Source organism: Orbicella faveolata, unplaced genomic scaffold (genome assembly GCF_042242905.1).
Source record: "Orbicella faveolata isolate gen_17 unplaced genomic scaffold, um_ofav_v1 contig_25, whole genome shotgun sequence".
NCBI lineage: Eukaryota > Metazoa > Cnidaria > Anthozoa > Scleractinia > Merulinidae > Orbicella > Orbicella faveolata.
This window is the reverse complement of record NW_028301553.1, coordinates 19,483,615-19,498,112: the sequence shown is the minus strand read 5'-3', so window position 1 is coordinate 19,498,112 and position 14,498 is coordinate 19,483,615. Positions and strand designations below refer to the sequence as shown.

General features: G+C 41.0%; 1 protein-coding gene and 1 pseudogene across 8 annotated transcripts in view; both read left to right on the top strand.

Moving 5' to 3' along the window:
* The first annotated feature begins 1,745 nt into the window (after positions 1-1,745).
* LOC110066520 (putative serine protease K12H4.7) overlaps positions 1,746-14,498 on the top strand; it is a 149,629-nt gene continuing 136,876 nt past the window's right edge. For 2 of the 8 annotated variants that reach the window (XM_089293418.1, XM_020773749.2), the window contains exon 1: positions 1,752-2,318. In XM_089293418.1, coding sequence (XP_089149544.1) covers positions 1,909-2,318 — 410 coding nt within the window. In that variant the 5' untranslated portion in view covers positions 1,752-1,908. Of the gene's footprint in view, positions 2,319-14,498 lie in introns of all 8 variants that reach the window. The other 6 variants (XM_020773747.2, XM_020773746.2, XM_089293416.1 and 3 more) reach the window with 5 other exon arrangements.
* On the top strand, positions 7,520-14,469 carry LOC149109286 (uncharacterized; annotated as a pseudogene).

The following is a 14,498-nucleotide window of genomic DNA, read 5'->3' as shown; positions in this document are numbered from 1 at the left end:
AGTGTGGGTTGTATCAAAGAACGAATAAAATTGCCTGTTAGAAAATAAGATGGTATCTACATTAATCTGGAGACGTGTCAGATTACTGCAGTTTGTTCAGTAAAACATTTTATGGCTTACTATTTAGTTATCTTACCATTACCGATGTAACATCGTATGTACATCATAAACTCCCAGTTTCTTTCTTGCTGTACATCGCAACCAAAAAAACTTGTCAAATCAACCAAATCATTACTGTAAACAGTTCCGTGAATGCTCCTATCTCCGAGACTTTTAGTTCACAAAAAAATAACTCTTGCACGCCTTGCGTGCCTATGTTCTTCGTGTAGTATTAGATTTGTACATTGTTTCAGTTTGTGAACACGTTAAGTGAACACGTTGAATACCTTAAGTACTAACGGTGCCGTGATTTAAACTTCAGGATCATAAAATTAAGATTAGCTCTTTACGTCGATAAACAGCCTATGTTGTTGTTTACGTGCAGATGATGTATTGAAAAAAATGATCATGTCACGCCACCTTTTGGGAAAAATTAAATAAGCGCCCCGCCTCGATTAAGCGCCCCTCCGAATAAGCGCCCCCCATTTTCTCCCAAATTTGAAATAAGCGCCCCGGGCGCTAATTCGAAGATTTACGGTATATACAACAATTTAAAAGGGCGCGTGACCACCAGTGTCACGCACATGTCCCCATTGTGATTAGCTAGAGAGTCAGAGATTTAAAAATTTGTTTGTTTACTATACAACTGTTGTTGCGTGATTTTCCTTTCTACCTCCCTTTCACCAAAAGTAGTCTGACAGGGCACAGGGAGCAGAGGATCGATATGTTGTTGATTCAAGTACCGGTAACTCTACGTGATCAAACTGTGTGGAATTCCCACACTGTTCCCATTTGTCGAACCTCCCGATAACTCGAACCAAAAGTCGTTTCACCTCCTCAGTCAAACACTGTAGTATCTCGGAATTTAACTGGAAATACGGTGAAATACGACTCCTCTGCTACCTGTGGGCAGTGATGTTCATCTATCTTCGCAAAATATTTTCCACTTAAGTGTAGGCGAAACGACTATAATTTAGGCGAATCGACTCAGAGCGTGTAGACGAAATGACTTCGGTCGTGTAGGCGAAACGACCTCGATGTAGGCAAATCGACTTGTTGGCGATACGATTGGCATCCCTCGGATAGCAAACGCACAACAATTACAACTGTAGAACGTTCTAAAAGTTCAATATTTCTTCTTTTAAGAAGCCACTGGATGACTACCAATTGGTTAAATTCCAAAAACATTTAGGCTTTTAGTTACAGCGTTACAAAAAAGATTGAGGAAAATGTTTTGATCAAGAGCAAATACCGCAAAATTGGCAGAGTCCTCGTAATTACGCGGGAAGCGATGACGGACGTTTTGGTTGTGCGTTCGGCAAAAAGGAAATACTAATTCGATCGTTTATTTTTCCCTTGCAGTTCAGATTATTTTTAAGAAGAAAAAGATGCTGCGAGCGTTACGCGAATTCTCGAAGAGCAGAGGTGTTGTGGTCAATTCTGACAAAAAACACTGGATACGGGAGCTTATCTCGTTGTACATGCGCAGTAGCGATTAGCTACCCCATTCTCGTCCTCAGAGGCCGCGACCCTTTTGGTCAACACCAAGATTCTTGGGGACGGGAAGACAACTGAAATTACCCGCCCTTGACCCTCTCTTGCGTTGCACGACAGAGAGAGGGCCGGGTTAAAAACTGGGGTGGATAGTGGAAGTACCCAAATTGTGCCCGACAGAAGCTTGGGTGTCCTGTGGTGTATACCAGCCCAACACTCACATGATTTCTGTATGCTACACTGCAACTCCTTTGGAACTCCGTTACTTCAGTTTAGACGGGGTCGATTTATGTTTGCGTTACTCTTCCAAGCATTATGCTATTCATGTTTAACGTTCCAGTTCATTTGCTGGTAATTGCTGGTCTTGGATTTTATATTAACTTGTCTCATTGTTCACTTCGTTTCCTTCGCGGCAGACCAAGAGGTGGAATGTTGGTTGCTCCTGCAGCAGCGAATATGAACAGAAAGCTTCCAGAAGCTCATTGGTTTACTCAGAGACTTGATCATTTTGATGACTCTAACACAAAAACGTGGCAGCAAAGATTCTTTTATAATGATAGCTTTCATAAGAAGCCAGATGGACCCGTGTTTGTCATGATAGGGGGTGAAGGGGAGGCCAATCCAATATGGCTGACAGTAGGTGATATGATGAAGAATGCTCAGCTGTTTGGTGCTTTTACTCTACTTCTGGAACATCGCTTTTATGGAAAAAGCCAACCAACAAGGTACAAATGCAGTTATTATTTATAGAGTTATAGAAACACGAGTGGAAGTTTTGGAGAGTGAGAAATGCTGTGGGAACACGACCCAACAGGCGAGTGTTTCCACAACTTTTTCGAGTTCTCCTAAACTTCCACTCGTGTTTCTATGAAACAATTAGATTATGAGCTCGAGAGAGCGAATAATCTGATTGTTTTAGTATAAATCTACTAGCCTTTCAAAACTTAATCTAAATCCTCTTCACACACACTTTGAAAACGTAAAGAAGTGGCTTCCAGTTTGTTAACAAGTGCTCACTGCTACGCTACTCACAATCCACTTAACAAATAGATTCCATGTTGCCGTGCGTCTGTTCAGTAATAGATCACAGATGACGTCAAAATGTAGTAAGAACAAAAAAGTGGCACACAAGGCGATAGCCGAGTGTGTCACTGATGGAGGGAAAAACTTTGTACTGATGACGTCAGTCGTGCATCTGTCCTCTAATAGATCATAGGTGAGACCCAATCAAAATGCGAGAATAACTTGGGTTATTGTATAAAACAGAATAGATAGTGAGTAGCATAGCCAATCAGAGAACACCATTCGTGATAGAACGCTAGTAGATTTATAGTAAAACTTGATAGAAACACAGAGAACATGTTTTCTAAGGGAATCCTTTAGAAGCCTGGCACTAATTTGGTCCAGACCAATTGCCTTGTCATGCCTTGTCAGTCTTAGACCCCATTTATATGGCAGTTAATACAAAATGGAGACTGCAGACTGCAGGCTGCAGACCGGGTACAAAATGCAGACTAGGTAAAAAATGCAGAATGAGAATGAAGACTGTTTTTTCATCAAATACCGTAAAATGCCACACTTAACTCCCTCCCCCCCAGTTATAAGCCCCCTCCCCCTGATACAAGCCCTTCTATTTGCTAACAAAGATATTGTTCTGGATATAAACCCCTCCCAATACAATAAACAATAAATTATAATGATACCAAAGAAAGAAACAAATGTTCCAGTTGCATTAGTGTTTTATAGACATGTTTGAAATAAATTCTCTGTTAATTGTGACGCACAATAAATGTAATAGCTCTAAACATAAATTGGTATGTTACTTTTAATTAATTTCTCAGACATCCTTTATCTTGTGGCTCTGAAAATTTTGTTTATTCTGCTTATATTCGTCCCCGGATATAGGCCCCCCCCCCATTTATAAACCCACCCAAAACCCCTTATGAAGTTATATAAGCCCAGGGCTTCAACATGGGATTTTATGGTATGTGATAACATGCCATTTCATAACTTACCCAGTGTCACGCAATTGTTTTTCCACGATCATCTTCAACGAAAATTTACTCCATTTTTTGATATATTTTGTTTTTAACAAAGCGTCAAGGTCATGCTAGTTCCTAAATAGTATCTGAAGCTGTCATAGTCTTCTCACATTGTGTGCGAGGCCAGTAGTAATCCCAGATAACACGCAATATTCAAGAAACAATGATGGTCAATGATCAATCAAAGTTCATTTTCTAGCCAAGTGCAGACATACGTACAGGCTGTGAGCAAGCTCTTCATGGGGTCAAGAAATTAGAAAGAAGGGAAGAAGATTTAAAGCCAAACTGTTCCTATGTCTTGATATATTTTCAATGTTGAAGGATGAACTCACACTAATTTTTACATATTATATCAACCAGTTACCAAACAGCGACAAGCCAGTAAACAAACGACCAGTCACGAAAATGACTCTGCTATTTCCCATAAGAATTCGCTGATTCTTCTTCATTTGCTTTGACATTTTTTAATTTGCTACAAGATTCTTATTTACTTTTTCTTAGATAATATTTCCTTTGTATTTTATATATGTGTTGCTATATGATGCTAAAATCCTGTGCGCCAAGTGTGAAGACAGTGAAAGCTTTATAAAAATTCTGTTAAAGAAAGAATATCACTAAGAATAATCCCCAATTTGGAAGATGACCACAGAAAACACTTAGTAAGTTATAAAATGACATGTTACAGCATGTTATCACTTATTAGACAAAAAAAAGTGGAAGGTGACCGTGGAAAAGCGATTGTGTGACACTTAATTTATAAAATGACATGTTATCATGTATTTGATGAATAAACAGTCTTTATTCTCAGTCTGCGTTTTGTACCTAGTCTGCAATCTGCATTTTGTACCTAGTCTGCATTTTGTACTCCGTCTGCAGTCTGCAGTCTGCATTTTGTACTGACTGATTTATATGGTCTTGGTTACCCAAGACAACCCTACCCCCAAGTTACCCTAACCAAGGTAACTTTTCACCTATTTCTTTGCAAAATTCCACCAATCGTTTACAAGCGGATTGTGGACCCATCTTGAGGATGAGACAACTCAAGTGGGCAAGTTGTCCCGCCTCAGCAGGTAGGGTAACCCTAGCCTGATTTTCAGACATCCAAGGTTGTTCGTGGCCCCTTTGCTTCCCCTCTCTCCCTCTTCCATTTGATATACTCTGTGTGAGGTCGTGTTCATGACGTCAGAGCACCTGTTGTATGGCAAGAGCCAGTCACAACCCATGTAAGAAATGAAGCGTGGAAAAGTGAACAAACCAGTTTCACGTGGGTTTTTCCTTGATCAGATTTTGGCAAAGCGAAGATTTCTTAGCTATGTTTCTACCTTCTATGCCAAAGGACGCCGTCTTATCTCAGAAGAACTCGATTCATTGGTTGATCTGTGCTGAATTTCTCAAAACAAACAATAGAATAGCAGTTTTTGGGCACTTGCAGTGGGATTTGTGAGGAACTCTCTGCTAGATTTTAGGTGGTGAATTACAAACTCCAAGAGGACTTGCGATATGTTGTTTGCAAAAGAAAATGCCACCCAAAGTTGAAAAAGATCGAAAAAAATGATGTCAAGTCTCAAAAGTCTTGAAGATGAGTTGAGGGCAGAAATGTCTAAAACCGCCATGGTTTGCATAAAGTGGGGATTGAGTCAAGATCAAACTCAGGAGGTGTCTGTTGCGAGATTGTTGGAAATGAAGCCAGTGAAGACAGCTCTATTTCCTGCAAGTCTACCTCAAGATCAAACAGATTTTCTTTGCCAGTAACAGCAAGGGCAATTACAAGTTTGACAGGGTTACCTTCTACAGTTTTGATGGTTGGATATACAGCAGCAAGGTATTCGAGTGTTCCTGTAGTGGTGCGGGCATTTCCAGCATGTGTAAACATTGGGAGGAATTTCTTCTCACCTGCAAGTCAACTTACAAGGAGCACATCTTAGCAGCTGCCACTGGACAAACTTGGTGCAGCAAGTAGGAAAACAGTGTCCAAAAGCAATTAGATTAAGAGCCTTTTGTATAGATGCAGACAATTTCGATTTTGAAGCCCCTTTTTGCGTTTTTTAACTTTAAAAATATTTGATCATAGCTTGTTTTGCTTAAAAAGGAATAAAGAAAATGGCACATTAAGCACTTAATGACTGGCCCTAAGGGAGACAGTGAGTTTTGTTTCTCTGTGACCCTCAATGTTCCCCTTGGCTTTGCCTCGAGGAACATTGAGGTCGAGGAGAAACACAACTCACTGTTTCCCCGTGGGACCAGTCATTAAGTGTTTTGTTATACCTCCCAACTCATAAAATAGAAAAAAACTGCAAAGAAATTGTTTGCTTGAAGCCGGCTGGCTCACAAATTTGCCATGGTTTCAAGGAACATGAACTGCAAGTCTAAAGTTCAAATTGTTGTTTCCCTAGGGAGTTAGTGAGTTTTGACCCATGACATGAGACATGTTCAATCGGAAAACGTATTTGAGTTGGGAGGTATAACAATTGTGTTTGTCATAAGTGGATATGAAATGTTCCTCCTTAAGTATCATTATAATAATCTGTATTTAGTGATGTATTTGGCTGTCAAGTGTGAGTACATAATGAATTTGTGAAAAACAAAACTGTTTACACAGAATATTTCAACAAATACTTTTCATACAAAGGTAACCTTGAACTATCCAGGGTGTGCAAGGGAATTCCAGGCAACATTGGGTGAAGATCTTCAGGCCCTTGGAAAAGCCTTAGCAAGACAAGGTACTTATAAACAGATTGCAGATGCTGCACTTCATTGCCCTTCACTGAAAACCTTCCTAATAAAAAAAACCCTACAAGCTCTGGGCAAAGAATGCCATGACTTATGCTCTAAAAAAACCCATCTCTGCTATGTAAGAGTGGACCAGATGAAATGGAGAACTTTTCGTTTCAAAAACTCTCTGAAGAATGGAAACAGAGAACACCCCTTTTTTACTCCATTTTTATGACATGCGCAACAGTCAAGGAAAAAGGTTGTGACTGGACACCTGCCGTAGCAGTAGCTGGCTCCGCTCTTTTAAAAAATTGCAGTATGCACATGGATGCAGTAGCATCACTTATCTCTCTCATGGTCAGGCAAAGTGCAACACAGGTTTGTCAATGAAATTAACAAAATTTTGGTTAGTTTTGTAACATGACAGAGACCCTTTTTCATATCTGATTACAGACAATCAGAGGCCACCATTGATATTATAAGTATATATGCTATCCGCTAGCCAAAGTAGCTTAACAGGCTGCACCCAGTTGTCATACCATGTAGTGACTAGGAGTATTCCTACTTCTTGTAGTGGGCTATCAATAATTAATTAACAAATGAGTAGAAAATTGTTCTTATACCTCATGTGGTTCCTTTCATAAGATTCAAATATATCTACCTTGGTTTAAATTTATCACTGGTTTAAAATAAGGGAAGTAAAAATCAGACTGGTTTCAAACATTCTAAACCACAAAGAAATAAGAATAAACCACAACATATAAGTATATGCAAGTTTTATTAAGTTTTGTGCATTACATGTATCTATCTTCAGCAGAAATTGATTCAGCGATTAAATGCAACGAAACTAAGACTTCTTTAAGAAAACTTGACTGCTATGGCCCTAAATTTGATGAAAAACTTAGAGAACTGCGAGAGCTTCAGACCAAAGTGATTTCCAATCCAGAGGAATTTAAACTTGAACACACGGATGAGACCTTCAAAATTGTGCTTGACAACATTGATTTTAGAATCACAACCCATGACATGACCTCTGATCGACAAAACAAAGACATTCATTGGGTTAACCATTCTGCAGTTAAAAACTGTGTCACACTTGGAAGCAGGAAGAGGAAACAGAGTCATCACAGCTAGATAATTGCCAGCTTCCTCCAACTGCAGCTGATCATGAAAAGTTGAGAAGGGATTTTACCTATCTGGTTTTGTATGTACTTGTTGAGCATCTTCCCTGTCGAATACAATGGCTAATACAATGTGCTTCGTCCACAATGATGCCAATTAATTCTTCTTGTAAATGTTCAAAGACAATATGCTTCACCACCGACCATTTCCTAGTAAGGACTCTAGCGACCAAAATACCATGGAGCACTCTCCTTTCTCAATCTTCAGATCCAGAGCCTTATCTTCTCTACCAAATTTCCCTAAGAGATTTGTTTGATCTTCCATAAGGCTCACTAGAGGGGATATTACAATTATTATTTGATTCGCTGCAAATCCATCGTGGCCTCATGAAAATTCGGCATGAACTAAAGGAGCCATCTGGAACACAAGCAACTTTCTGAATCCTGTTGACAGGTTAAGAAGGACATCAATACCAGAAACAAACATTTTTAGCACTTTGAACTGTTCAGAGAACAGTTCTTCCACGCCAAAAACTTGGCAAACATTTTGCACAGCCGACACGTCCTCTGCCATTTTGAATTACATCCCATACATTGCACACTTCTCAGAATATGGTACATCTGCTCTGATTGGTGGAAATTGACAATGGCTCTGACGTCATGAACACAACCTCAAACAGAGTATATCAGACTGGAGAGGGAGAGAGGGCAGTAAATGACCTGGGACGTCTGAGAATCGGGTTAGGGTAACCCTGGCAGATGGGACAACTTTTCTCCATATAAACACTCATCTGACTTTTTTCCATATAAACACTGGCCTAACCGAGATAATTCTCGTAGGGTGAGTGTTGTAAAGAACATTCACGAACTCTTTTATTGCGTAAGAACTTGTTTTGTTTGTACAGATATGACACAGCTTGATATAGCACGTGATACCACATGAATATAATCAATTGTAAATTAGACTTTGATCAGTCCTTTTGTGAAGCGAAGACGAGAACACGAAATTGCGGTTTTACGAAGTTTTATGTTGTAAATAGGGACAAATTTCAAATTAAACGGAAATCATTTCAAATACAATCTCGAAGTTTATTAAATGGTGCCCAACATGGGGCAACGAGCTCCTTGATGAGTGAAGTCAAACATTGATTATGACGACTGCCGAAGAAAAGAAAGAGAGGTTGACACGATTGCGAGCAATACGAGGAACTCACCGTTCCATTGTAACGAAAAATGCGACAAAGGTTAACGACATTGTGGAGGATGAAACACTTGCAGCTAGCGAGCAAGTTAAGCAACTGGAAGTTATACATCGATTGTTGGAAACGAAGCTCAAGGCTCTTAGAGACATAGATCAGGAAATTCTATCTTTGTGTAGTGTAGAGGAAATTCCACAAGAAATAGGAGAATCGGAAAGGTATGTGGAGAAAATTATCATGTGCCAGAAGAGAATAAACGATATTTCTCAACAGAACGATGGGACTACGCAAGAAACAAGTAATCCACTCGCCAGATTAATGCAAGCACTTCCCCTAGGCGTACCACAGCAACCTATGAATCAAGTCAAGGTGAAATTACCGAAACTAATACTGCCTACATTTCGTGGTGACGTAACGACCTGGACAGGATTTTGGGAATCATACAAGTCTGCAGTTCACGACAACGAAAATATCTCAAAAATCGACAAGTTTAATTACCTAAAATCACTTTTGGAAGGAGCCGCAAGTTGAGCCATTCAAGGCCTTACTTGATCAAGCTCCAATTACGATTCAGCCGTGGAAATTCTCGAGCAACGATTTGGCAGGCCGCAACAGATAATTTCTGCGCACATGGACGAGATCTTAAAGATTCAACCCTGCTCAAGTGATTGACCATCGTCGCTTCAGTTTCTGTGTGAAAAATTGAGCGTACATGTGGGAGGATTATCTTCACTCGGAGTTACGGCACAGGAGTATGGCAGTTTATTAATCCCGATTATCATGTCCAAGTTACCAAACGAAATAAGGCTTGAAATCACGCGAAAATCAACCACTGATGTTTGGAAAATCAGTGAATTGTTAGAAACCATCAAAGGGGAAATCGAGGCGAGAGAAGCGAGTGAAGCGATCAAAGCTCAAGAATTTCAAGGACGAAAACACAACCCTGGTTTGGGAAAGTTACCCCCAACTGCAAATACTCTGGTTTCCATGCAAGGCAAAGAATTTCAATTTCACTGCGTTTATTGCAATGGGGAGCATTACTCAGTCTCCTGCATGAAAGTTCGACTATCGAAGGATTGAAAAGAAATTCTCCAGAAGAATAATCGCTGTTTTATTTGCCTCAAAACTGGTCATGGAGCAATAACTGCTTTAAAACAAAGAAATGCCGAAACTGCGATGGAAAACGTCATCAATCGATTTGCGCAAGAATTGACACGCCTGCGGAAGATCAAAGAAACCCGAATCGAAACGAAAACTTGAAGGAATCGCAAAACGAAACTACAACAGTAACCACGACTACAACTGCGAATTCTATGACCAAGGGAACTGTGTTGCTTCAAACAGCAAGTTGCATGGTGGTCAACAGCTCCCATTCAATTCCAGTGCGCGTGCTCTTCGACAATGGAAGTCAACGATCGTATGTTTCATCAAGTGTGTCTTCTCGCCTTAATTTAAAGCCTGTCAAGTCAGAAAATCTTCGCATCAACACCTTCGGGGACGCAAATTATCAGAAACAGAAGTGCACTGTGGTAAAGCTGTGTTTACAAACACGAAGTCACGAAGAATTGGAACTCTTTGCATTGAACTACCCAGTTATCTGTTCTCCTCTGCCAAGCAAAATCAATGTGGCTGACTATGTCCATTTAGAGGGCCTCGATTTTGCAGACGACTTCGACAACACCGAATCTATTGATGTCTTGATTGGTTCCGATTACTACTGGGACTTTGTAGCTGGGGATTCCATTAAAGGCGAACATGGTCCAACCGCAGTGGACAGCAAATTTGGATGGCTGTTGTCTGGACCAACATACGATCTATCATCTAGCAATGTTGTTGCTTCCAATTTGATTATTTCCGGTGAATGCAATTTGATGTTTGGAGGACAAGATGACAAATTGGTTGAGAGTTTGAAGAAATTCTGGGAGTCCGAGAGTGCTGGAATTCTAGACGACTCCAAGATCGAGCGACAAGTACCCGATATCGCAAAGCAAACCGATATCTCCTTCAATGGTCGGCGTCATGAGGCAAGATTGCCCTGGAAAGAAGACTGTGTGCCGAACTCAAACAGTTATGGTATGTGTGTGTCTAGGCTACGATCCCTGCATCATCAACTAAGGAAAGAACTGAATTTACTGAGCGATTGCGACAAGATCATTCGAGAACAAGAACAGGCCGGAATCGTTGAAAGGGTTCCCGAAGAAGAAACAACCAGTGACAAGAGCCGAGCTTATTATTCGCCACACCATGCAGTTATCAGAAAGGATCGCGAAACAACTAAAGTACATATAGTATACGACGGGTCGGCAAAATCGTCCAAAGAAGAACTGTCGCTAAATGACTGTTTAGAGACCGGTGATAATTACATTCCGCACATATTTGACATGCTAGCAAGATTTCGAAACAACCTTGTGGGTCTTACTGCAGACATCGAAAAGGCCTTTCTGATGGTGAGCATTAAAGAAGAAGACCGAAACATGCTATGCTTCCTGTAGTTTGATAACCCAGAGCAAGACAGACCCAAAATAACGCAATTTCGATTCAACTGGCTTTTGTTTGGATTACGATCATCGCCTTCGATACTTGGAGCAACAATAGCTCATCACTTGTCCTTGTACAAACAAAGTGAACCAGAAATGACAGCGCTTCTCGAAAAATCATTTTACGTCGATGATCTGCTTTCTGGAGCTGGAAATGGTGAGAAGACCCTGGAAATTTAGCACAAATCGAAGAGAATCATGGCAGATGGAGGATTCAATCTGAGAAAGTGGAACTCTAACTCGCCTAAAGTGATGTCTGAGATTTCAAATTCTGAAAGGCCTCGAGAAGATTCAATTACGCCAAGCAAATCGTGGTCGGATGTCACAGTAATCGAAGATGATCAGTCTTTCGCTAAAACGACTACTGGATTGGACAGTCTTTCTACAAAGGATGACACTGTCATTAAAGTTCTGGGGTTAAAGTGGAATACTCTCAGCGACGAACTTTTCTTTGATTTTTCCAGTTTACACACGTATGCGATGTCACTTCCGCTCAACAAGAGGTCCGTTTTAAAGGTCACAGCGAAGATTTGATCCGATGGGATTCTTAACGCCTTTCACGATAGGATTGAAGATTCTATTTCAAGAACTTTGCGAGGACAAGGTGAACTGGGACGAACCACTTCATGGAAAGCTTCTTGAAATGTGGAAATCCTTGCTGGACGAAATCAGATGTTTTGAAACCGTGCGTATCCTGTGATGCTATTTTGTTGCGACGCCTGCGGATGTTCAAATACACGCCTTTGGCGATGCCTCCGAACACGCCTACGCCACAGTTGTTTACTTGAGGTCTTGCTACGAAGATGGTTGTATTCACGTGAGGTTAGTGGCCTCCAAATCCAAAGTGGCACCCATGACAAAGCAATCCATTCCGCATTTAGAACTGTTAGATGCTCTATCTCTTGCACGGCTAGTCGACAGGTTCAAGGCATCGATTGGAGGAAATCACAAAACCGTGTATTGGACTGACTCGATGACAACTTTGTGCTGGATCAAAAATCAAAGGGTTTGGAAACAGTACGTGCAACACTGAGTCAACGAAATCCGCAGCCTAACTTCAAAGGATTCATGGCGACATTGTCCCGGTCATTCAAATCCTGCTGATTTGCCCTCGCTTGGTTTGACAGCTAAAACCCTTGCAACGTGCGAAACATGGTGGAAAGGACCCAAATTCTTGTACCCTCCTGAATCCGAATGGCCCGAGAATCGAACGACCCAGTCCGAAGATGAATTGGCGCTCAAGGAAGTGGTCAAATCACCGTCAACTGCTGTGCACTTGCTTGTGAGTATCTCAGCCAACATGTCAGAGAAGAAGATTGATCAGATAATCGACATCAATCGATTTCACGACCTGACAAAATTACTTCGTGTTACCGCCCTCGTTATCAAGGCCGCTGAGTCATTCAAGAATTCAGTCATTAACAAAGAGGGTACTCGGAGAGAACACATGCGATTAAACTCAACAGATGTAAACGAAGCCGAACGACTGTGGATCCTTGCAGTTCAATGGTCAGCCTTCTCAAAGGAAATCACATTTCTTCTGAGTAAAGAGCGCAGTTGTACCCCTACAACGTACGTCGCGCAATTTGGATTGTTTTTGGACGAAGAAGTTATTAAGTGTAAGGGGAGACTTAACAATGCACCATTGCCTGTAAACACGAAGAATCCCATTCTACTGCCAGCCAAGCATGAATTCACCCGTTTACTAATCAAGCATTCACATGAGTCTGCGAAACATAGTGGTATCAGGGACACTTTAACGACATTATGAGAACGCTATTGGGTGCTGTGGACGAGAAGCGGTGAAAGGATTCATTCGAAGTTGCGTTATTTGTCTCAAACACGAAGGGTCACCATACAGCCCTTTACCTCCTGACGACATGCCTAGTAATCGAGTGTCAGAGGATCCACCCTTTACGCATATAGGGCACGACTTCACTGGACCGTTGTACGTTGAAATGAAAAATTCAAAGGAAGAATGTAAAGAATCACAGGTCTATGTTTGCCTCTTCACGTGTGCCTCCACCCAAGCTGTACATTTAGAACTAACACGAGGACTTAGTGTTGAATCGTTTTTACTTGCCTTCCGAAAGTTCACTAGTCGAAGGGGATTGCCTGCCACCATCACTTCTGACAATGCCAAGACGTTCAGATCTTTGTCTCAAGATATACGAAAGATAACACGAGCAGAAGAAGTTTGGCGATACCTTGCGAACAAGTAGATTACATGGAATTTTATTGTCGAAAAGGCCCCGTGGTGGGGAGGATTCTGGGAAAGGCTTGTCAGAAGCATCAAGAAACCCTTAAAGAAGATCCTAGGGAGGTCTACACTCCGTTTTGACGAGTTGGATACTGTCTTAGTGGAGATCGAAGCAGTCATCAATTCCAGACCCCTAACGTACGTGTACGATGACGAGGAGTCCATCTCTTACCCTTTAACACCTTCCCATTTGATTTACGGTCGACTAATTACATCAACTCAGAACGCTTCTCACTATCGAGTAATCAGTACCAATCAATCGCTCACAAAGAAATTCCGTCATCATAAACATGTTCTTCAACAACTGACCAATCAGTGGCGTCGAGAATACCTACTCGAGTTGAAAGAACAATCTCAAGTTCGACCTAAGGGGAGCAAAAAACGAAGTATTTCCATTGGAGACATCGTCCTGCTGAAAAATGATGCTACGAGTAGAGCTTTTTGGAAACTAGGAAAGGTCGAAGAACTTATTCCAGGAAGAGATGGGAATGTTTGTGCGGCTGTGGTGAAATCTGTTAGTGATTCAGGTCGTCCATCTCGTTTGAGAAGAGTCGTACAGCATTTGGTGCCCATTGAAGTCAAGGTGCAGCCTGAAGCTACAGTAACGAATGAAGGACAAACAGCTAATCAGAGTGGAAGACCAAGGCGCACCGCTGCAGTTACTGGAGAATCAAGACGAAGAGAACTTAACGTTGTGTAAATAAGTTAGTTATTCGCTTTCACGAAATAACTAGGGGAGTGTAAAGAACATTCACAAACTCTTTTATTACGTAAGAACTTGTTTTGTTTGTACAGATACGACACAGCTTGATATAGCACGTGATACCACATGGATATAATCAATTGTAAATTAGACTTTGATCAGTCCTTTTGCGAAGCGAAGACGAGAACATGAGATCGCGGTTTTATGAAGTTTTATGTTGTAAATAGGGACAAATTTCAAGTTAAACGGAAATCATTTCAAATACAATCTCGAAGTTTATTAAAAGTGTCACAAAATGACAAGATTTAGGATTTAAAGCAGAAATTCCCAG